Raw genomic sequence first — 21,225 nt, 5'->3', positions numbered from 1 at the left:
TTATTAAAAAAGGTCTTCCTCAAAAGTTTGGCTACTTTTTTTAAAGACAGAAGTCTTCCTCAGGAGGCTGACGATTTTGTTATATAGAAAAAAGGTCTACCTCAGGGACCTAACGATTTCTATAGAAAAATCAACCTAAGGTTTTTTCTATAGAAAAAATCATTCTCAAAAACCTGACGACTTTTATTCTATAGAAATTAGTCTTCCTCAGGTACCTGAAGAATTTTTTCTATAGAAAAAAATTTTCTCAGGAAGGGGCCTGTAGGCCTATTCTGTAACTTTTTAACAACATTCGACATTGTTTATTTTTCAACAATTTCATTTGTTTGTTTTGTTGTTTTTACAATAACAAAAGAAAATTAAACAATATTGAAAGTTGTTAAAAGTTACAGAATAGACCTACTGATGAAGAGTTCATAAGAAACTGACCAGAAGAGATATCCTGTTGAACTCCTGAAGGGTCTTTCTCTAGAAGAGATAAAGTTTACACTTTTTGTAGGAAATGAAGAAAGTAGTACCCTTGAATTCCGCACAAGCGACATCGAAACTATATACGTACATACACACATATTTATATATGTAACGACAGTTCTTAGAAAATAGTATGTATGAGTGTATGCACATCGTACATTGATATGCCAACAGATTTCCATAAAAACAAACGAACGACATGCCAAGTGAACGTTCAACTTTTATGGATGTCTTACAAAACTTTTAATCTTCTAAAAATACCTATCTAACCGACTTTAGTGTCAGCAGGAAGAATTTGCTTCTTCTTCGTCTTCTTCTTGATACAGCAAACGACAGTCACTTTTACAACGATACGACAATTAAATGAACTGTCTGGTGTTACACACACACCCGGTCCTCTTTCGCCTCTCGATGATGCACACACACAAAATGTTGTCGGAATTGTGAAAAACAGCGGAAGATTCTGAACTCATTAGGGTGTCCGCATCATCATCATCATCATACCGCTAGGTGGGCGTATAAGCGAAAATTAATTGGCTCCGAGAAATAAATAGTCATCTAAACACATAATGTGTGTTGGAGAGTGGGGTTTTGTATATGTGTGTGTGTGCGGTTCGTGAGTCCTTTGCATCAGGGTTTTTTTTTTATAAATGCCAATGCTCACAGCTTAATGACTGGCATTACGGGAATTTTTAGTTCTCGCTAAAATTGTTTTATGCTTGGCTGAGAATTTTAAATAGGATTTGGGGTTTGGTTTTTTGGTAAATATTTTATTCTGATAAATTCGAGACAAATTATAGAAGGACAAGAGTTTTGAAATCCTTTAAAATTCATTTATTTAACTTTAATTATAGTTCTCCGTTTCTTAATAAGACAGGGAGATTTTTTTTGTTTTTATAAAAACTTCTATTTCAATTCAAGCAGACTGTTTTATATAAAAAAAAATTCCAGAAATTCCTAAGTAACTGAAAAAAAAATCGGAAGACTTTTTTCTATATAGAAAATACTCCGATCCTGAGGAAAACGTTTTAAGCTTAAAAATCCTCTATTCCAGGGAAGATATTTTCGTGAAGAAACTTTCATTAGAAAAATGCCTGAGTCCCTGAAGAACCTCCTGAAGAAGGTTTATTTCTAAAGAACAAATACTTCTTCCACCTGTGCAAGACTTCTTGCGAAACGGATTTCTCAGCTCCAAGGAAGACTTTTTATAGGAAAAAAAACTCAAGCTACAGAAAAGACATTTGGAAAAAAAATCCTCAAGTCTTTTTATAAAAAAAACGTTTTTATAGAATAACATTTTATTTTTCCTACTACAGACCCTGAAATAGAAAAAATATTCAGCCCCATGCTATAGAGAAGGATTTTATATATATCAACAAATCCTAGGTTCTATAAAAAGCCTATCAGCTTTTTTTTTAAAAAGAATCCGGGCCATGCGGAAAGTTATTTGCATAGAAAAAATTCTCAGATCCTTAAAGAAGGATTTTCCTATGACACAATTTTTTTTTAATATCTCTGGCACCAAATGAAGATTTTTTATAGGAAAATCATCAACACCTGGGGAAGACTTTTGCATTACAAAAAAATCCTCGGCCCCTGAGGAAGATATTTTCTATGAAAACAAATTTCTCAGACTAATGAAAAAGACATTTTTGTTATTGATAAAAAAATATAAGAAAAATATTTTTCTATAGAAAAAATAACTCAGTTCCATGCGACAGAGGTTTTAAACAAAAAACAAATCCCTCACTTCCATAAAAGAATTTCTTTTATACCAAAAACAATTTCAGGACAAAGAAGAAAGTTATTTCCATAGAAAAAATTCTCCGGTCCTTGAGGAAGGCTTATTCCATGGAAATGATGTTTTTTTTTTTTCTAAAATAAATATTTCAGCCACACGATGCAAACCTTTAAAAAAATTCTCACATATTTTTTTAGAAAAAATTATCAGCCTCTGGGGGATGACTTTTTCATTACAAAATATTCTTAGTCCCTGACGTACACATTTACAATAGAAACAAAAATTCTCGGACCACTGAAAAGGTTTTTGTTATAGAAAAAATGCCTCACACCACTTAGAAAGGCATCATCAGGTCAATAAATTTTCTCATCAAGGAAAAAGTCAGAGTCCTAAGTAGTGATCCAAGAAAGACTTTTTAAAAAAGTGTCTCTGGCCCGGCAAAGATATTTTTATAGAAAAAAGACCTAATTCAGCTCGTCTATTTAATCTGCCTTCAGCTGTTCTACAAAGACTTCCTTCAGCTCATCTATAAAGACCTCCCTTTTGCTCGTCCATAGGACTACTATCAGCTCGTCTTTAAAGACACCCATCAGATTAATTTATATAACTGATTTTCTTAACCTCTAATCATGATTTAAAAAAATATTTCCTCAGCCCCTTAAGAAGTTTTTCTTTGTGGAACAAATATACCCGGCATGATCAAGACAATACAATACTTTTTCTCATCAAGAAAAAAACTCAGAGTATTAAGGAGTGAGCGAAGAAAGATTTAAATATAGTGTCTCTGGCCCTGACAAAGAAATTTTTTATAGAAAAAAGACTTCCTTCAGCTCATATATTAAATCTGCTTCAGCTTTCTACGAAGACTCCCGTCAGCTCATCTCTAAAGACCTCCTTTTGATATGCACTCCCTTTAGGTCGTCCATAGGCTCGTCTCTAAAAACAGAGAACAAGCAGAACAGACTTTCTTAACCCCTAATGATGATTTAAACAAAAAATTTCCTCAGCCCCTGAAGACGATTTTCATGCGTAATACTTTTCTCTACAGAAATATTTACCAAGCCTAAATGATTTTCTATAGAAACAATTTCTTCAGTCATTTGAGGAAGAAACATAAATTCTTCGAACCCAAAGGTTATATTTTCTATAGAAAATATTCTTTATAAAAATATTCCACAGGAAGTAATTTTTGTACAAAAAAAAATCCTTAGCAAAAATCTTTGTAATATATCTTGCCCTGACTAAGACATTATGTATAGAAAAAAACATAGGAAAATATTCTTTACTACCCAAATAAGATTTTTTCCTAAAGAATAATATCGTCAAACTCAATGGAAAACTGTCTATGGGAAAATATCCTCAACCACTGAGAAATTTATTGCCATGAAAAATATTTCTTCGTCCAATAGGAACGATTTTTTTTTGAAGAACAAATTTTATCATCAACTGGGTAATCATTTTTTCTACGAAAACAAATTCGTCAGCTATTGGAGAATTTATTTTTTTCGAAAAATATTCTCTGAGGAAGACTTTTGTCATAAAAAAATTCAGTATCTTAAAAACGATTTTTTCAAGAATAAGAATATATTTAAGCTCTTCATTTCTTCTATTACAAAACCTTGAAATGGTATGCATGTTATTTTATATATATTTTGTTGCTTTTTTGTACATTAACACATTACCAGCATGTTTGTTGTCATGCTGTTGTCATATTTTGATAGTTTGGTTTTAATATGACATGATGGATGGTTGGATGCCTTTTGTATGCGATTCTTTTTTCTTGTTTGTATGATGTGCAAGTGAGTGTTTTGGATGAGTGATATGTGAGTGAAAATGTGTCTGTGTGTGTGCTGTGTTGTGGTATGTCGTATTTTCTGACATGAGGTGAGTTGATGTCAAGCTATTGTTGACAAAACAAAAACCAAAAAAAAAAAAATTAAAAAACATTGCCATTTTTTTGTTTAACATTTAACATGACTTTCAGATCTTTTATTTCTATACCTCCCTTCCCACTTCTCTACCTCCCTTCCCCAATCCCTCTCTGTCTCTTTTTGGAACATTTCAATGAGTTTTCTTGCATTGTTCAATTGCAACAAACAACAACAACAGCAACAACTATGCCTTTGCATTGCTGCACTGTGTCAAGGGTTCTTTACTAAAAACCGCTTAGAAATTCCCTGTATTTTGAGATGTCATTACATTGTCAACATATTTTGCATTATGCTTTTATTGTTGTTGTTGTTTGTTTTTATTGTTGCTCTTGTTTTGTTCTCTTTGTCAATGTTAAGTGCTGTTGTGTCACAAAAATAAACAATTCTCGTTAACAAAAATGATGTGCGTTAATAAAAGAGCATTTTTTCCAAATGGTGGGTGTTTTCTAACCAAGCATAGGAAAGTTTAAATACACAGGTCAACAAAAAAACTACAAAAATTCATATTATTTTTAAAAATTAAAACAAAAAATATTCCTCAAAGGCAAACTAATTTGAAAAATTATTTTCCAGTCTGTATAGACGAGTCAGTCAGTATTTATAGACGAACTGAAAAAAGTATTTATAGACGAGCTGAACGGAGTCTTTATAGACGAGATGAAAGTAGTCTTTATAGACGAACTGAAAAGAGTCTTTATAGACGAGTTGAAAGGAGTCTTTATAGACGAGCTGAAAGGAGTCTTATCTGAAGTCAGTCTTTATAGACGAGCTGAAGGGAGTCTTTACAGACGAGCTGAAGGGAGTCTTTATAGACGAGCTGAAGGGAGTCTTTATAGACGAGCTGAAGGGAGTCTTTATAGACGAGCTGAAGGGAGTCTTTATAGACGAGCTGAAGGGAGTCTTTATAGACGAGCTGAAGGGAGTCTTTATAGACGAGCTGAAGGGAGTCTTTATAGACGAGCTGAAGGGAGTCTTTATAGACGAGCTGAAGGGAGTCTTTATAGACGAGCTGAAGGGAGTCTTTATAGACGAGCTGAAGGGAGTCTTTATAGACGAGCTGAAGGGAGTCTTTATAGACGAGCTGAAGGGAGTCTTTATAGACGAGCTGAAGGGAGTCTTTATAGACGAGCTGAAGGGAGCCTTTATAGACGAGCAGAGGTAGCCCTTATAGGCGAGCTGAAGGGAGTCTTTATAGGCGAGCTGAAGGGAGTCTTTATAGACGAGCTGAAGGGAGTCTTTATAGACGAGCTGAAGGGAGTCTTTATAGTCAAGCTGAAGTCAGTCTTTACAGACGAGCTGATGGGAGTCTTTATAGACGAGTTGAAGGGAGTCTTTATAGACGAGTTGAAGAGAGACTTTACAGATGAGGAAACTGAACTTTAGAAAAATCGTTAGCTTCTAAAGAAAGTAATTTATAATTAACTGAGGAAGACTTTTGTCCGTAGGAACATTTTTATAGAAAATTATACCTCACTTTGCCGAGAAAGGAAACGGAACTTCTCAGACCACGAGGATTTTCCCTTTAAAAATTCTCAGGCCCTGAGATAGATTTTCCATAAAAAATTTGAGGATTATTTTTTCTGCTAAAGAAGTTTTCTCAGTCCAGAGAGGATATAATGCGGAAAAATTTCAATCCTTTGAGGAAGAAAATATAATAATCCTTCCGTCCATCTGGAAGTCGGCATTTTTGCTTTAGAAAAAAATCATCAGTTCATTGGGGAAACCTTTTTTCCATAGGAAAATATTTAGACCCCTAGGCAGACTTTTTTCTATAAATAAATTCCTTTGAACCGAAAGAAGGCTTTTTTTCTGTCGAAAAAAATATTTTAACCCTGAAGAAGACTTTCTTATAAAAAAATCTGAGGCAGAATTTTTTATAAAAAAAATCATATTGTACTGAGCGTGATTTTTAATATAAAAAAAATCTATAGAAAAAACATTTTTCAGAAATATTTTCAACTTCTTAGAAATTCTGTTACCAATAGAAAAAATCAAGTCAAACCAATCGAAGTCAGCACCTGAGAATGATGTCTTTAATTACTCAGCTTCTGAGAAAATCTTTTCTATAGACAAATTTACTCATTTTTTTTTTTTTTTAAATAAAACTACTCAACCTCTCCTTCAGATGATGAGTAATTTGGTTAAAAAAAAATTATTAGGCCCGAATGAAGACTTCTTCTGTAGAAAAAAAAATATTTAATCCCTGAATAAGACTTTCTTCATATAGGAAAAATCCTAAGAACCACGAGGAAGATATTCTATATAGAGAAAAATATTTCCCCAATCTCTTTTTTCTAATGAAAAAAATAGTCCTCAGTATAAAGACATTTTTTATAAAAAATGATGAAGGTTTTTCTATAGAAAACAACTGAGAAGCTTTTTATACTCCTCAATCTGTAAAAAATACTGTTTTCTATAGAAAAGTATCAAGTCATAGCATTTGAAGACAGTTCCTAAAATGTAATTTTTCTATTGAAAAAAAATACTAAGCCTCTGTGGCAAAGAAGACTTTTTTCTTAGTCCCAGAAAAAGACTTTTCTAATACAAAACAAATTACTTTACACTTCAGTAGAAAATTATTTTATTGCAAAAACATTTTCAGACCTTCTAGAAGACTTTTTTATTTAGATGAGTTGTAACAAGCGGATTCATTTTTAAGTTTACTATGACATTTATTCCTTCCCCATATTATACTAACATATTGCTGGGAATTATCCTTTCATAACTAAGCTGCTGTTAGTTTGATGATAATATTTCCCTCACCAATAATTTGAAATCTAACAGATATTTAGGGTATTAAATATTTACTACACTACCCTGCCACTCCACAGCCATAACATATAAATTCTTATAAAACAAATTCCAATATTTGATAACGCAATTCACTAGCTGAACTTTAAGTTCAGCTCACCTCCAAAAAGAACCTCAACTTTAGCAGGTGAAATATTTCCCACAAAGCTCACACTTTATTCTCCCTGTGGTTGTTCCTTCTTTTTATAACACATTTTTATGAATGATATACCCGTTGTTTATTGTGTTTTATGAATGCTCTTGGCTGCCATCATAACCATTTTTATGTCCCAGCACAACAGCGTCATACAATTATTAATCGATACACACACAAGAACACGCAAACACACACACATTACCAATAAATGTAACAATTTTCCTTTTTTTATACTTTATGCATTTTGTTCACTCTCACCAGCAAACACTAAACTGGCTGACTGTCATTCATGTGAAACAATTTCCTAAAGAAGAAAAAACAACAACAACAAAAGCAACAGCAGGAGGAGTATTGGAATTGAAATGCCATTAAAATAATCGTTTAGTATTCAGTGACAGGAAAAACACGAACAAGATGTTCCTTTCCGCTCATTCTGTTGGATTATTTTAGTCCCTCTCCATAAATATTTTATTCAAATAAAGCAACAAAAAAATAAATATTTGAATAAGGAAACGTATTTTTAGAATTAGTATAAAAGCAAAAATGTTTATTTTTACTTAATCAATTAGGGTCGGAATTTCAAACAAGGGAAATGCTAATCAATTTTAGATTTGAATAACATTGAATTTAATTATATTTGTTCCTTGACTGGGGAATCACACAAAGTTTTAATCTGTCTATGGAAAATAAAATTTCAAAAGCATTTAAATTCAGCAAACATTATTGATATTGAAAACTCAATTCTGCTAAATTTTCTATGGAACAAATCAAAATTCGGCATATTTTTATTATAAAATAATTTAATTCCGCTAATTTGTATATAATAAAAAGGCTCCCTTCAGCTCGCCTATAAAGAGGCTCCCTTCAGCTCGCCTATAAAGAGACTCCCTTCAGCTCGCCTATAAAGAGGCTCCCTTGAGCTCGTCTATAAAGACTCTATTCAGTTTGCCTATTCAGCTCGCCTATAAAGGCTCCCTTTAGTTCGCCTATAAAGAGGCTCCCTTCAGCTCGCCTATAAAGAGGTCCCTTCAGCTCGCCTATAAAAATCATTCTCAATAAATACTGTCTTTCGAAAATGTCTGCTGATTGTTTTTGTAAAACACAGCGTGCTGAATTTGCACTTCTCCATAGAAAAAGTTAGTTCAGATTATTATTTCATAAAACAAATTAGCTGAATTTACTTTCTTTATGAGAAAAATTAAGTGAATTGAGTTTTTCTGCAGAAAAATATAGCTGAATAGAATTTTAGTATAGAATATCTTAGCTGAATTGACTTTTTCTATGGTAAAAGTTAGCTGAAATGACTTAATCCATAAACGAAGTTAGCTGAATTAATATTTTTCATAGAAAATGTTAGTTAAATTGACTTTTTCTATTAAAAAGTTAGCTGAATTGGTATTCTATGTTAAATAGTTAGCTGAATTGACATTCTCTGTTAAATAATTAGCTCAATTGACTTTTTTTCTACGGAAAATTTAGATGAATTGATTTTTTTCTACAGAAAAAGTTCGCTGAATTAACTTTTTTCACCAGAAAGAGTTAGCTGAATTGACTTTTTTACAGAAAAATCTGCTAAATTATTTTTTCTGGAGAAAATATTTGCTGAATTGACGTACATAATAGAAAAATTAGCTTAATTGACTTCTTCATGAGAAAAATGAGGTGAATTGAGTTCTTCTGCAGAAAAAAAAATAAAGTAGCTGACAAGATTTTTAGTATAGAACAACATGGCTGAATTGACTTTTGTATGGAAAAAGTTAACTGAAATGACTTAATCCATAAACGAAGATAGCTGAATTGAGATTTTTCATAGAAAAAGTTAGTTAAATTGTCTTAAATTGCTAATTTTTCTAGAAAAAATTAATTATTTATATATTAAAATTTTGAAGACATTAAATTTTTCCCAATAACAAGTCTGCTGTTATGACATTGAAGTGTTTTGTACATAATGTTTTTCAGGAATATTATTTACACATAAATATCTTATTTGCACATCTATCAAATAAACGTTTCAAAAGAAATTTTCAATTGAATTTCCCATGACATTTGTCAGCACATACAACACACATATGCAACTATGTATATGTTTTTGTGTGCGCGTGTGTGTGTTCATTCCATTAATGTGCAATCATTCTAACTAATCCATCATAACATCATCACAATTCAATGAAACATATGTACATACATTCGTTTATAGATATGTATAGACGAGTATATTATTTCACTGGCTCTCAAGTTGTCATGGCCTTGGGGATTTCATTGAATATTGAAATAATTGAATAAATAACAGTATTTATTATCACTTGTGATTATCGGTTAAATGAGGCTGCACAATTAAATTAAGCTAACATTTTATTAGATATTATCTCTATAATGGGGGCAATTATAAACAACAAAAACAAATACACCTTCTCACAAGAGATCAATCCATTGAAGCTCTCTCGTCATCTCTTTTCATCATCATCTCTTTCGTATTGGAGGGGAAAAGTAGATTTTTGCCAATCAATTAAATCATCAGGGCTTTTTGACATTCAAGTTTGTGCATGATGAACAACATGATAACACCGATGACGAAAGTATCGAGATATAAATCATATGGATGTACCCACACACACAACACACACTTACGAACTGACTGTGGTGATGAGTGAGATAATCTCACAAAACGTATACGTACCGTTGCACCCTTAGCCTAATGTATAGCGAACAATGAATGCATGGTTGGTTGGATAGAGATGGTTGGTTTTGTTGGCTGTTTGTTTGGAGAGCAGTTGAGTGCATTGTCATTCAAACATGTAGTATTTCACCCACATACAAACACACACACACCCAACTAAAATTCATCCCATGGCTATACAAAACATTTTATAGACGTAGTAAATACGTCAAATTGTTTACATGCAACCGCGTGTTTTTTTTTTCATTCTGTTGTTGTTTGGTGTGTGTATGTGTGTGTGTCTTTTTGTTTTTGTTGTTATTTTTTTGGTACACAAACCCAGCCATATCCATGTATAGGCACACACACTCTTATGTACATATTTACAATGATATATGGTAAATGTGTGGAATTTGGTTGTTTCTACGCTACGTAGGAGGCTGCTTGACAGCTTGCTTAAATGACATAAAGGGTTTAGAAGAAGGGCTTTGGCTCACCCGCCCTTTGCCTCAATGTGTTGTACTCGTAAATATATTCATGAAAATATCACTTCTGGCAATTTTCCGAAATCCAACAGAAATTTAAAACTAATGATGCATGTGATGGATGGTTGGATAGTTGGTTGGTGGAAATTCACATATTTATAGCTGTATGTATGTCTGTGTTTAAATGTGAAGTGACATTTTGGTTAATATTAAAAGCAAAGGCGTTACAAATTAAAAAAGGGCCGAACTTACAATATCCTTGAACAATTTTAAGCCTTGAAAAAATATACAAGGGTGCCATAATTTTCCAAGGATCCAATTTAAGTTATTTGTTTTTGAACACGATTATATTTGGAGCATTCTATTAAATTTGAAGAATATATCTTCAGTGAACCCCGTACCTCCATGTTTTGGAAACAACGTCTTCAAAGACTCCATTTCAATTAGCGCTGAGTTTTTAGAAATGCCAGGCAAATCATGTCTTGCGTCATCACATCGGCTAATCACATAATCGGCTTCATTGTACATTTCCTCCAATGCGAAATCATATATTCTTGGCGTAGATCAGACAATTGAAATCCAGATAATTTCGCTTGATACCATCCACTTCCTTTACAAGGGTTTCACACATTCGAGTCACATGTATGAGTCCTGAATTTGGGAACACCTTCAATATCTTTGCGGTTTTCTTCTTCGTTTTCCATTTTGACATATTTTTTCCTATGCGTCAACATCCCTCCAACATGAACTGAGCTTAACTGGTTTTCTAAACCTAGGGAGGTGATTAAATTTAACACAATGTAAATTACCATGGGGAATTATTAACTACAATATTTTTTCACTCCAAACGTCACTTCAGCCTTGAGTTTTTAGATATGCCATGCAAATCATGTCTCGCGTTGCATCACATCGGCTAATCACATAATCGGCTTCATTGTACATTTCCCCCAATGCGAAATCATATATTCTGGAATTCTTGGCGTAGATCGGACAATAGAATTCCAGATAATCCCGCTTGATACCATCCCCTTCCTTTACAATGGTTTCACTCATTCGAGTCACCTGCTTCAGTTCTGAATTTATATCTTCATAATTAATCTCGGATGCAAGTTTTTTCAGTTCTTCCAACTTGTCCTTAATAATATTTATCCCTTCCTTTATTAAACCCATTGGCCGGAATGATATTTTTCCTGGGCATCTCGACTAAATCGCCTGTACTTCCTCTTTATCTCCTTCTCATCAAGTCTTTTTCCCAAGTCACTATGGAAAAATCTAAGTCTTCCCCATCTTATTTTTTTTATAAAAAAACTGTCCACCTCGTGGAACACCAAAACTAACAATTCTTGAGCTCCGCACCGAAAATTGGTATTGTATGTTTAATAAGAATATGTTTCCAAAATATAACAATTCACTTTGCTGGTTCAATTAATCGAAGGACCAAAAAATGTAAAATATACTGACAACTGCAACGCGACAGACAGCCTCAGCTCGCCTGTACTCTAAATAAATGAGACACGGTGCTCCCGACCATTCTTGTTGAGTGGTTGTGAGGCGAAGCACTGATTTTATTGTAAATTATTTATCCTTAGGTAAACTACTCTTGCTAAGGCTAATTTCAAACACAAAATACTTATCCGTAAACTTTTTGTTCTTATAATAGAATTTGATCTGTAGAGGAGGAGTCATAAAATCTCAACACCAGTCGTATCAGCGTTGCATGTGGAATTTAAGACTCTTATCTTAAAACACCCCAATGATCAAATCTTCTGTAACATAAAATTCTGTTCAAAGTATTTTGAACACGGGATTCATTAGATTTGATTTGATCTGTCTTTTTATGTTTTAACTCGAATTTTTGCATCGAAGTGGCTGTAATTTGGCATTCTGGTTCGTGAATGCCATGTGGATAAAATTCTTATTCTCTGCGAAAGTATAGACTGTATTTTTTGCAATCAATATGTTGAGGTCCCAGTTCCAAAGTGTGTGTCTGTAATTTTATATTTAGTATATTGCGAACATAGACAAGCAACTAGCAAACAATTTGTAGTTTGTATATTCTAGAGTTTTTGGCGTAGATCGGACGATTGAATTCCAGATAATCCCACTTGATACCCACTTCTTTTACAATGGTTTGACACATCCGAGTAACCTGCTTCAGTTCTGAATTTATTTCTTCATCATTAATCTCGGATGTCAGTTTTCTCAGTTCTTCCCACTTGTGTTTATTAATATTTATCCATTCCTTTAGTAAAACTATTGGCCGGAATGGTACTTTTTCCGATATATATGTACATGTGGCGTTTAACTTCTGGGCATCTCGATTAAACCGCCTGTACCTCCTCTTTCTCTCCTTCTCATCAAGACTTTTTTCCCAAGACTCTATGGAAAAATCAAATTCTTCCCCCCATATTAGTTTTTTTAATAAAAAAAATTTTCGTGGAACAGAAAATTTAACAATATTTGACCTCCTCACTCAAAATTGCTATTTTATTTTTTTATTATTTTACAGCCGCGATTTTTCGTTAGTTAGACATATTCCTTTTTTATTTAAAAAAAGAATTTATCTTTTTCTTCAAATACAAAAATAACACCTCTTTTTGAACCAGGAGTTACAAAGGTGTAACCACCACATAACATTTTATTGTTTTTGTTAACCCTGAAAATGATTGATTTCTTTTGTTGCACACATTGATGCGACGTCACTTTTCAAGTTCCTGTCAAGGTTAATAACAACCAAATAAAACGCATACCACTTTTTTGCATTTCTTGTTGTTGTTATGGCTTCAATGTAATCGGTCATGCGATATGCCTGCTTACCTAGCACGCTGAGATGTTTATGCAAAGGCACATAACTTTGATCCTATTTTTTTGGTTTGCATTCTTTTTGGTAATTGCATGGCATGTGTGCATGCGAATAAGTGTGTGTATGTGTGAGTGCTATGCATGCCTTCTGATGTGTAACATTGCACACTTTTATAAATTAGTCTAGATGAACTTGAAGAATTCTCTGCTAAAACACCAACAAAAAAACCCTTCAACAACAAATAAGGAACAACAATACACCTATGTGTGTATGCGTGTGGGTGGGCGTGTACAACTACTACTACTATGTCAGTGTGTTGGTTGTCGGCATCCGTGTACATTTGAGAGTATGTTTTGTTTTCGTTTTTTACTTTTTTTGGGGGGAAATTACTGTGTTGTTCACAAAGTATGCACACAACAAACAACAGCAAACACAGTAACAACAGTAGCAGCACCATCGGCATGCCAGTCATGCCAACCAACACCACACATACGTGGTGTGTAATGTCATACATCTCTTAGAGAGTAGCTGTGAATGGGATGGAATGACAAAGTAACAGCAACAACAACAGCATCAACTAACTATGGTTGGTGACAATATGCACTGAATGCACTTTGGAGGGCTGCTGCTACTCTCGCTCTCGTTGGCATTATTAGCGTTGATGTAGTTGTTGTTGTTCTTGCTTTCTTTTAAATAGGTTTAAGTAACACCATTTGTGTGTAAGTTTTTCCACAGCCATTATCATCGTCAACAGCATCCATGTTGGGGTTTGTTTGATTTTAGCCGTGTATTTTATATGTATATACTCATATAAACTCTTCTTGTAAATTATACACACATATTTGTTGCAAAAATCTCCTATATATATACGTACGTACGAATATTTCCGTGTATGTAAACATGTATGTATGTTTGTTTGTTTAGATGTGTAAAAAAGGTATATCGCATTTTTTTGCACAATTTTCAAGGTTTCACGACATGTTTTTCTAATTTATATTTTTTTCTTGTTTCTTCTTGTTTTCGCATTTTGCCTTAACACTTTTTTTGTGTTGGAATTTTGTGTTCTTTGATATTTCCAAGTTGTGTTTGTGTGTGTTTCTTTCTGTGGTATTTCTTTGCTTTGATAATAGCAGAAAAAATAACAACAAAGGTTAAAGAATGGTAAATTATGATTCAGTATTACATATGTACATACAAATCATTATTTAGAAGAAATAAAATAATACACACTTTTTGTTATTCCAAACGGCATTCTAACACATTTTCACTCCAAAGACGACGACAGGATTTTCATCGTTACTCGCGTTGCGTATTTTGATGGCCATCATCATCATCTGCATTTTCATTGTGAACCTCAACAGCAAAATCATTGATGGTCTCTGTTAAGGATACGTTGTTGTGATTGCTGTTATTGTTGGTTTTGGCCAAAGCGCCCGTTTACCACACTGAAAACTTTGTCATTGGTAGAGCCATAACCATTCGATTTTGTGGATGCCACTACAACAAATCACTCACATTTTTTTTTTCATAATTTTCCCGCACAATTTACAACAATTTTATTCTTTCCTGTGTCACTTTTTTCGCTTTTCCTTTCAATTTTTCGTTATTTTAATTTTAATTTTTTTTTTTTTTTGTTACAGAAAAACATTGAATAGAAGCATTATTTTCTGTGTAACTTTTGTAACCAATTGGAGAAAAAAAACAATATTAACTACACGGAACGCGAGTGAAGCTGCGACTACGTTTGTTAATGGCATATGTCTGGAGCTAAACTGTTGGCAGTGTTCCGTTTGTTTGGCCCAACAGGGTGAACACGAGCAAAAACTGTCGAAGCAAACGTATGTTTGCTTGCCTTTGTTGGTTGACGGGCATTGTACACCGAGCGCGGGGCTAATAGTGCTCCCAATGTCAATGCTGAGAATGGAACATGCGCATGCTGTGCAATTTTGTTTAACCCATTAAAGGGGATAACAGTGCAGCTAATGGCCGTTCCTGAAAAAAGAAAACAACGGGAATATGTACAGTAATTGACGGAGATGGAGGTGGGGGGTGAAGAAAGGTCTGGAATTAAACACTATAATACAGAAAATTTGTTTATGACATTAGACAGTTGTTTGATTGAGAGCTTTTATAGCTTCCGCCACTAAATGGCATGTTATGTGTGTCAATTTCAGGATATATAATACTAAAAAATTAGCAACAACTGGTGGTTTCAAAAAACGGGGTCCAAAAATCTCCTAAGTGGTTTGAGTTAATCCCATCATGTAACCAGCTCGTGTTCGTGCACCCCTAATACACCAAAAAAATTGTTAATAATTCAAGGTATGTAATGGAAAAATCCAAAAATATATAAAATTTATTTTTTATATGAAAAACAAAAACGGAACACGCAAAATTAAAAGCTAGATGGCGCTGTTTTCATTGCAATGCTAATAAATCGGAATTCGAACAGATGTCAACCCTATGTTATTGTTGCAATTAACAGGATATGTGAACAAAATTGTATATCTGTGCTCGCCCTGTTTATTGTTGAGGGCTGTGTTATCAAAATATATGAAATTCCGTGAAACTTTTACAATGAAAAATAATCAGGATATGGGTAGGAAATGAAATAAACTTTCAGATGAACAACTAAAAAATCGTACTAGTTATGCACGGAAAGTGAAAATAATGAATCGAAGTGTTCCAACGACGGACTATTCAGTTACAAAGTAACTGGCGCAACGAAATTTAATCAATTTTAAGTTCTCAAGAAGACACAGTTGATTTCTACGTCGTCAAATCCGCATCTATCCTTCTGTAAGTGGCGTACAACAGGCTTACCCCCTGAGTTTACTAAATCCAGGATAATGAAAACGTACTATAAGGAAAATAATTTCGGCAAAAGAGCTTTTTGCGGATGAGCCCAAACTTAATATACAAATATCGGAAGAACGAATAAAAATACAATACAATAATCTTCTTCCCAGCTGGGAATGTGCAGCTGAAGTTGGAAACCTACATTTTGTTGATGGAGATATTTTATACAATCCTTGAATAACAAATTTGCTATACATATTTTTTTCATAAAAATTATATCATCTGGTAACCAGAAAAGTTCATGAGGATAAAATATATCCCCGTAATTAGGGTAAATATTTAATAAATTAGAGCTTCCGTTTAGAGCGCATAACAGGCCTTTGACGCGCTTAAGTTTATGTCCAAATGCAAATTTAATTTGTTAACGGCCGGAAATTAGCTACGTTGCCAACTTTCGATAAAATCGTTTCTATTGTAACTACAGGGTGAAACAACACATGACACATTCGGATCTAACTACCTCTCAAGAGAAAACAGGATCTGGAAACTTCAATACATAAACGAAGCCTATACCAAAAGCTCGATCTCGAATCTTAGTTACATACGAACTAATAATTGGTCTGTTCCCGTACTGCAAGAATGTACTAGTTTTTACTATTTTGTTCGATATCATAAAGAAAAAAGTGTTATCGTAGTAAAAAGTAATAGATTCTAGCAGTACGGGAACAGGCCAAATATTTCATTATTATAACTGTTGTTACTATGACAAAATAAAGGAATCTGTGATGGAGGCCACCAAACTAAATTATTAATTTTAAATTTAAGGACGACTTTCATTCATTTTTTATTATTTAATTCATTTTTTTATATTCTATGCTATCTTTTATTTCAGCACATTGATGTAAATATACACAATTTGTGCTTATTGTGTTACCTTGTACTTTCGATAAGAATGTTATCGATTGTTAGCAACATAGCTAACTTGACGCAGGTGAATTTGACAACCGAAAACATATGTATGTCAGAAATAGAAGAAGAAGAAGAACTGCTCAGTTGTTTATTGCGTATTCGAGGATTAAATTTTCACCGCAAAGTGAATTGTCTGCTTGGTTTGTGCAACGTTACAACAACGACGACTGTGGCGAAAGGGCAACATTTGACGACAATACGGAAAAGTGGCGTGGCGATTAAAGGTCCAATTACTTGGTCCTATACATTTTCACGAGGTTGGAGTAGACGTTGGTGGGCACGTCTGCAAGGATGAGTTTGGCACTGCGTTTGACTCGGCTTCCGGTCGTCGTTGCAAGCGGTGTTTGTCAGGAATCTTCGGCATCGATATTCCACAAACACAGCTGTTTAGGTAACACCGCAAACGCATTACTGCGACGACACTACGTAACTTCAAGGTGAGTTGTAGTAAAAGTGGTGTAAATTGCCATGTAAAAAGTAACAATTGGTCAAATAATTAAGACACTAATTTGCATAAATATACTATATGAAAGTATGTACCTATGTATATGCATTGCTGAAAAAATATATGCGATGATGATTTCACAACAACACCTCAATATTAATAATCGATCATTTTATTTTTAGCGATCCTGCAACGAAAAAATCCCCCTCCACAACACCCGTTCCACCAAAAAGCACTGAATTTGAGGCAAACAAAACTGACGAGAAGAAGGATTCTCCACTCAAAGATGCATTCGACACGGCACAGAAAAGTGGGAAACCATCCACCACTACCCCGCTAGCGGAAAATATTAGTAAATTGCAACAGGCTGCTGCACCCATTAAAGATGCTGCAAAACAAGCAGTCATAGCCAAAGCTAAACTATCACCGCAACAGGTGCGTGAAAATGTACGAGGATATATGTTTACCCGTTTCTTTGACTATGTCAAAAATTATGACAAAGTTTTGGAAAAGAATTTTCCCTCGGCCATGAAAGTGTATCGGGTTTTCTTTGATGGTGTAAAGTTGTTCTTTGCTGACATGAAACGATTTTTGAAAATTGCACGTATCGTTAACGCTTCTCCAAAGGGTCTGAAAAGTTTAAACCGCCAAGAATTGGAATTGTATATGCAAATGCCAAGGGATATGATAAAAGTGGCACCGGCTTTGATATTGTCATCGCTGCCCATGGTCGGCTATGCTGTGTTTCCATTAGTGTAAGTTGTAATCCTATGAAAGCAAACAAAATGGATCTTCAAGTTTCTATTTTTTTTTTCTTCTCATTTAGTGTCATGTATCCCCGTACATTCTTAACCTCACACTTTTGGACCCTGCAGCAGAAATCCGAATTCAAGCAATATTATTTCTTAGAACGTTTGACATACAACCGTCCGGTATTGCGATGCTTACAGGCCAAATTGAAGACCACCAAAAATCATCCCAAACATGAACAATTTGCTCAGGTCTTGGGTCAGTTGGGAAGTGGCACACATCCCAGTGTAGAGCAAATCTTAGACATTAAAGATATTTTTGCAGATTCACCTTTTAATTTAATATCGCTGCCAGGAAAACATATCGTAAGTAAATTTGAAAACAACCCTTCTCCTAAACAAGCGGCAGCCCATACAAACACGTGTAGAGTAGATCAGGATGGTACGATACCTAACATATGCCCAGCATGTGAACTAGATCTACGTGATACGTTGCAACTACTCAACTGCCAAGTTATTTTCAGGCAGCGACCTCTTACGGTTCTTTTGCATTATTATTGCTATTTGAATATTCTTCAATGGGGTATAATAAATGAGATAGGACTCGTACTGGACTGCAAAACAGATATTGAACTGTTCATGAAAAGTCACACCAGCTCAGAAACTCACAGTTTCAATCTTCTAAGTTTATTTTTTTTCGGAATTTCACTTACGATTGACGTCTAAACCAGGGACGTACGCAGGGGGGAGCCCGTCAATGCCAAATTCTTCACTTTGTCTAATAATAGACTTATTTCCAGAGTCCCACAAAGTGTGATATATTTTGATTCGTAAAATGAATCACTGCGAAGTTTATTAGTCTATTACCATCACAGTTGATGCTCGTAAGGGCAATAACAAATAAAGTTGAGATCGTTTATAACGACAGTCAAGGTGCCGAAATGTTTGCGGGATTTAGTAGTATATCGATATTACAATCGATATGTCGTTAAAATGTCCTTATAAACGATTTCGACTGTACTACAATTTTTAAACAACATATTTAAAAATTATTTATATTAAAATACTTTTATACTCTCTCTCTCTCTCTCTCTCTTCATCTTCCAGAAATTGCTCAATAAAATGCATGGCATCCCACGTGGCTGGTTCAAGCGTCACAGTTTATATGAACACGCCTTCTTTATACATTACATGGATTTGGCAATATGTCAAGAAGGCGGTGTTCACAATATGCCATTGGAAGCCCTGCGCAATGCCTGCTATATTCGTGGTCTAAATCCTATAAATATGAGCAATGATGACATGATTTCGTGGCTGCGTGATTGGATCAAGATCTCCAAAGAAATACGAGTTGAACATTTAACCCTGTATTTGCATTTGCCCATTTTAATGGCCTATAATCATCCGAATAATTGGCAACTATTATATGGTCATAAGGATACAAAGAAACAAAGTCAATCGACCACAACAACAAACAGTGAATAATAGATAAGACAAAGAAGAGTGGCATTGCAAAGACGAGACGATTATCACACTGTACTCTCTTTAGATAGTCAAGTATACTAAAAAGAAAAAAATAAAAAAGCTGGTCTGTTATGTTATTTTTAATAGTTCCTTTTATTATTTTGGTTTATTTTACTTTTTTTAAGTTTTATTGAAGTCCTGAGAAAGAAAGAAAAAAATAAAAACTGCTGTTAAATAATACCAAAAATATTACCGTTGTTTTTATATTGTTTATTGTCCACAAGATGAAGACATTTAGAAATGAAAACTGAAGAATCTACAAATTTTTACTAAGATATCCATTTTTCCTTTTTGATATCGGAGAAAATAGTAAAAATGAGTAGATTATTGTTGTAAGGGCGCATTTTAAAAATATATCAAATAAGCAGTCGATTTTTAAATATTTTAATAGAAAACTGTAATTGTTGATTAGAAGAATATTTTTGTGGTAATCCTAAGCATAAGTGATTTTCAAATAAAGAACGCCAAATTCAAAAGCATAGAAACATGAATATGTAACATACCATATTGAATCGCATGAAATAAAAAATTTTCTCTTTCTCCTGAATAGGCCTATCTATTTACTTTTAATAATTTTACATTTTTTCTGAAAATATTGTTGTAAAATAATTCAAATTAATAAAAAATTTGACATTTGTAAAATTTGTTTCTTGTTTTGTACACAATTACTCCATTATTATTTAGACAAAAAAAATAACAGGGGTAAAGATTTTTAACAGAAAAATGTTAAATTTGCATAAAAACAATTTGTAACTTACCATATTGAGATCGCTGAAATAATTTGAAGAGGCCTGAAATAATTTAAGAGCTGTAAAATAATTCACTTAATAAAACACGACATTTGTAATTCGTAGAAAACAAACTCCTTATTTCGACAGGCCAATAACAGGGGCAAAGGTTTAACAGATTTATGTTAAATTTGTAACATTTTTTCACTTCGACAATTACAAAAAAATATATTTATTAACATTAATTGTCAAAGTCCGCACGACATACACATTTAAGAAATTATCATAGTCCACAAAATCTCATAATTACACTTATAATAAACAATAATGCGAAAATCGTCGACTATAAAATAAAACAAGAACATCTTAACAATCACGATAACAATTGCGGGCCAAGAATAATACATGTACATTTCACTAACTTGACAAGCAATACTAGTAAAAGTAGTAATTATTCACAGAAACCCAAACAAAAATTTTGACTGCAACTAAGAATCTACTCGAAGATAAAATTTCATACAAAGGAAAGGGACACTCGATTATATACTTTGTAATTATTGAATATGTGAAGGGTTAAACAACTCAACGGGATAATAAATCTATCTTTAAAAGTTCCCGCGGAAAATCTTTAAGCTTTATTACACATAATGAAACTAAAAGGGAGGATTTTCTTTTGTTAAATCTTGATCGAATACATTCACTCGCGACTCTTGATTAATAAATAACCGAATTTTGGCAAGTAAAAGCACTCCCCAAATGCATTTATTGGATTCACAAACTTTTCTTTCAATTTCCTTAGGATTTCCCGAAACAAACTAATTCACGCCCTCTAGTGTGGTAATGCTAATACTAAATAGTATCAAAATATGTAGATCCCTATAAGTATTTACAAGGATCTACCTATAATTGGTATCAATTTAAAGGTCAACCACTCCTCTTGCATATACCATGAACTTCTCCGTCTATATCCTTCAGGA

General features: G+C 33.6%; 1 protein-coding gene across 1 annotated transcript; it reads left to right on the top strand.

Annotated features, from left to right (window-relative positions):
* Positions 1-17,505: 17,505 nt before the first annotated feature.
* LOC133334626 (LETM1 domain-containing protein 1) lies at positions 17,506-19,481 on the top strand (the record flags this gene model as incomplete). The annotated part of the gene is made up of 3 exons (XM_061542940.1): positions 17,506-18,002; positions 18,074-18,362; positions 19,104-19,481. Coding segments are annotated over 3 exons (1,164 nt in total), but the record flags the coding sequence as incomplete, so codon positions are not given.
* Between the last annotated feature and the right edge of the window lie 1,744 nt (positions 19,482-21,225).

The sequence above is a fragment of the Musca vetustissima genome, unplaced genomic scaffold (assembly GCF_032173495.1).
Source record: "Musca vetustissima isolate MV318-11 ecotype Yass unplaced genomic scaffold, APGP_CSIRO_Mvet_v1 utg2180, whole genome shotgun sequence".
Taxonomy (NCBI): domain Eukaryota; kingdom Metazoa; phylum Arthropoda; class Insecta; order Diptera; family Muscidae; genus Musca; species Musca vetustissima.
The sequence above is the reverse complement of the archived record's forward strand: the minus strand, read 5'-3'. Positions and strand labels throughout refer to the sequence as shown.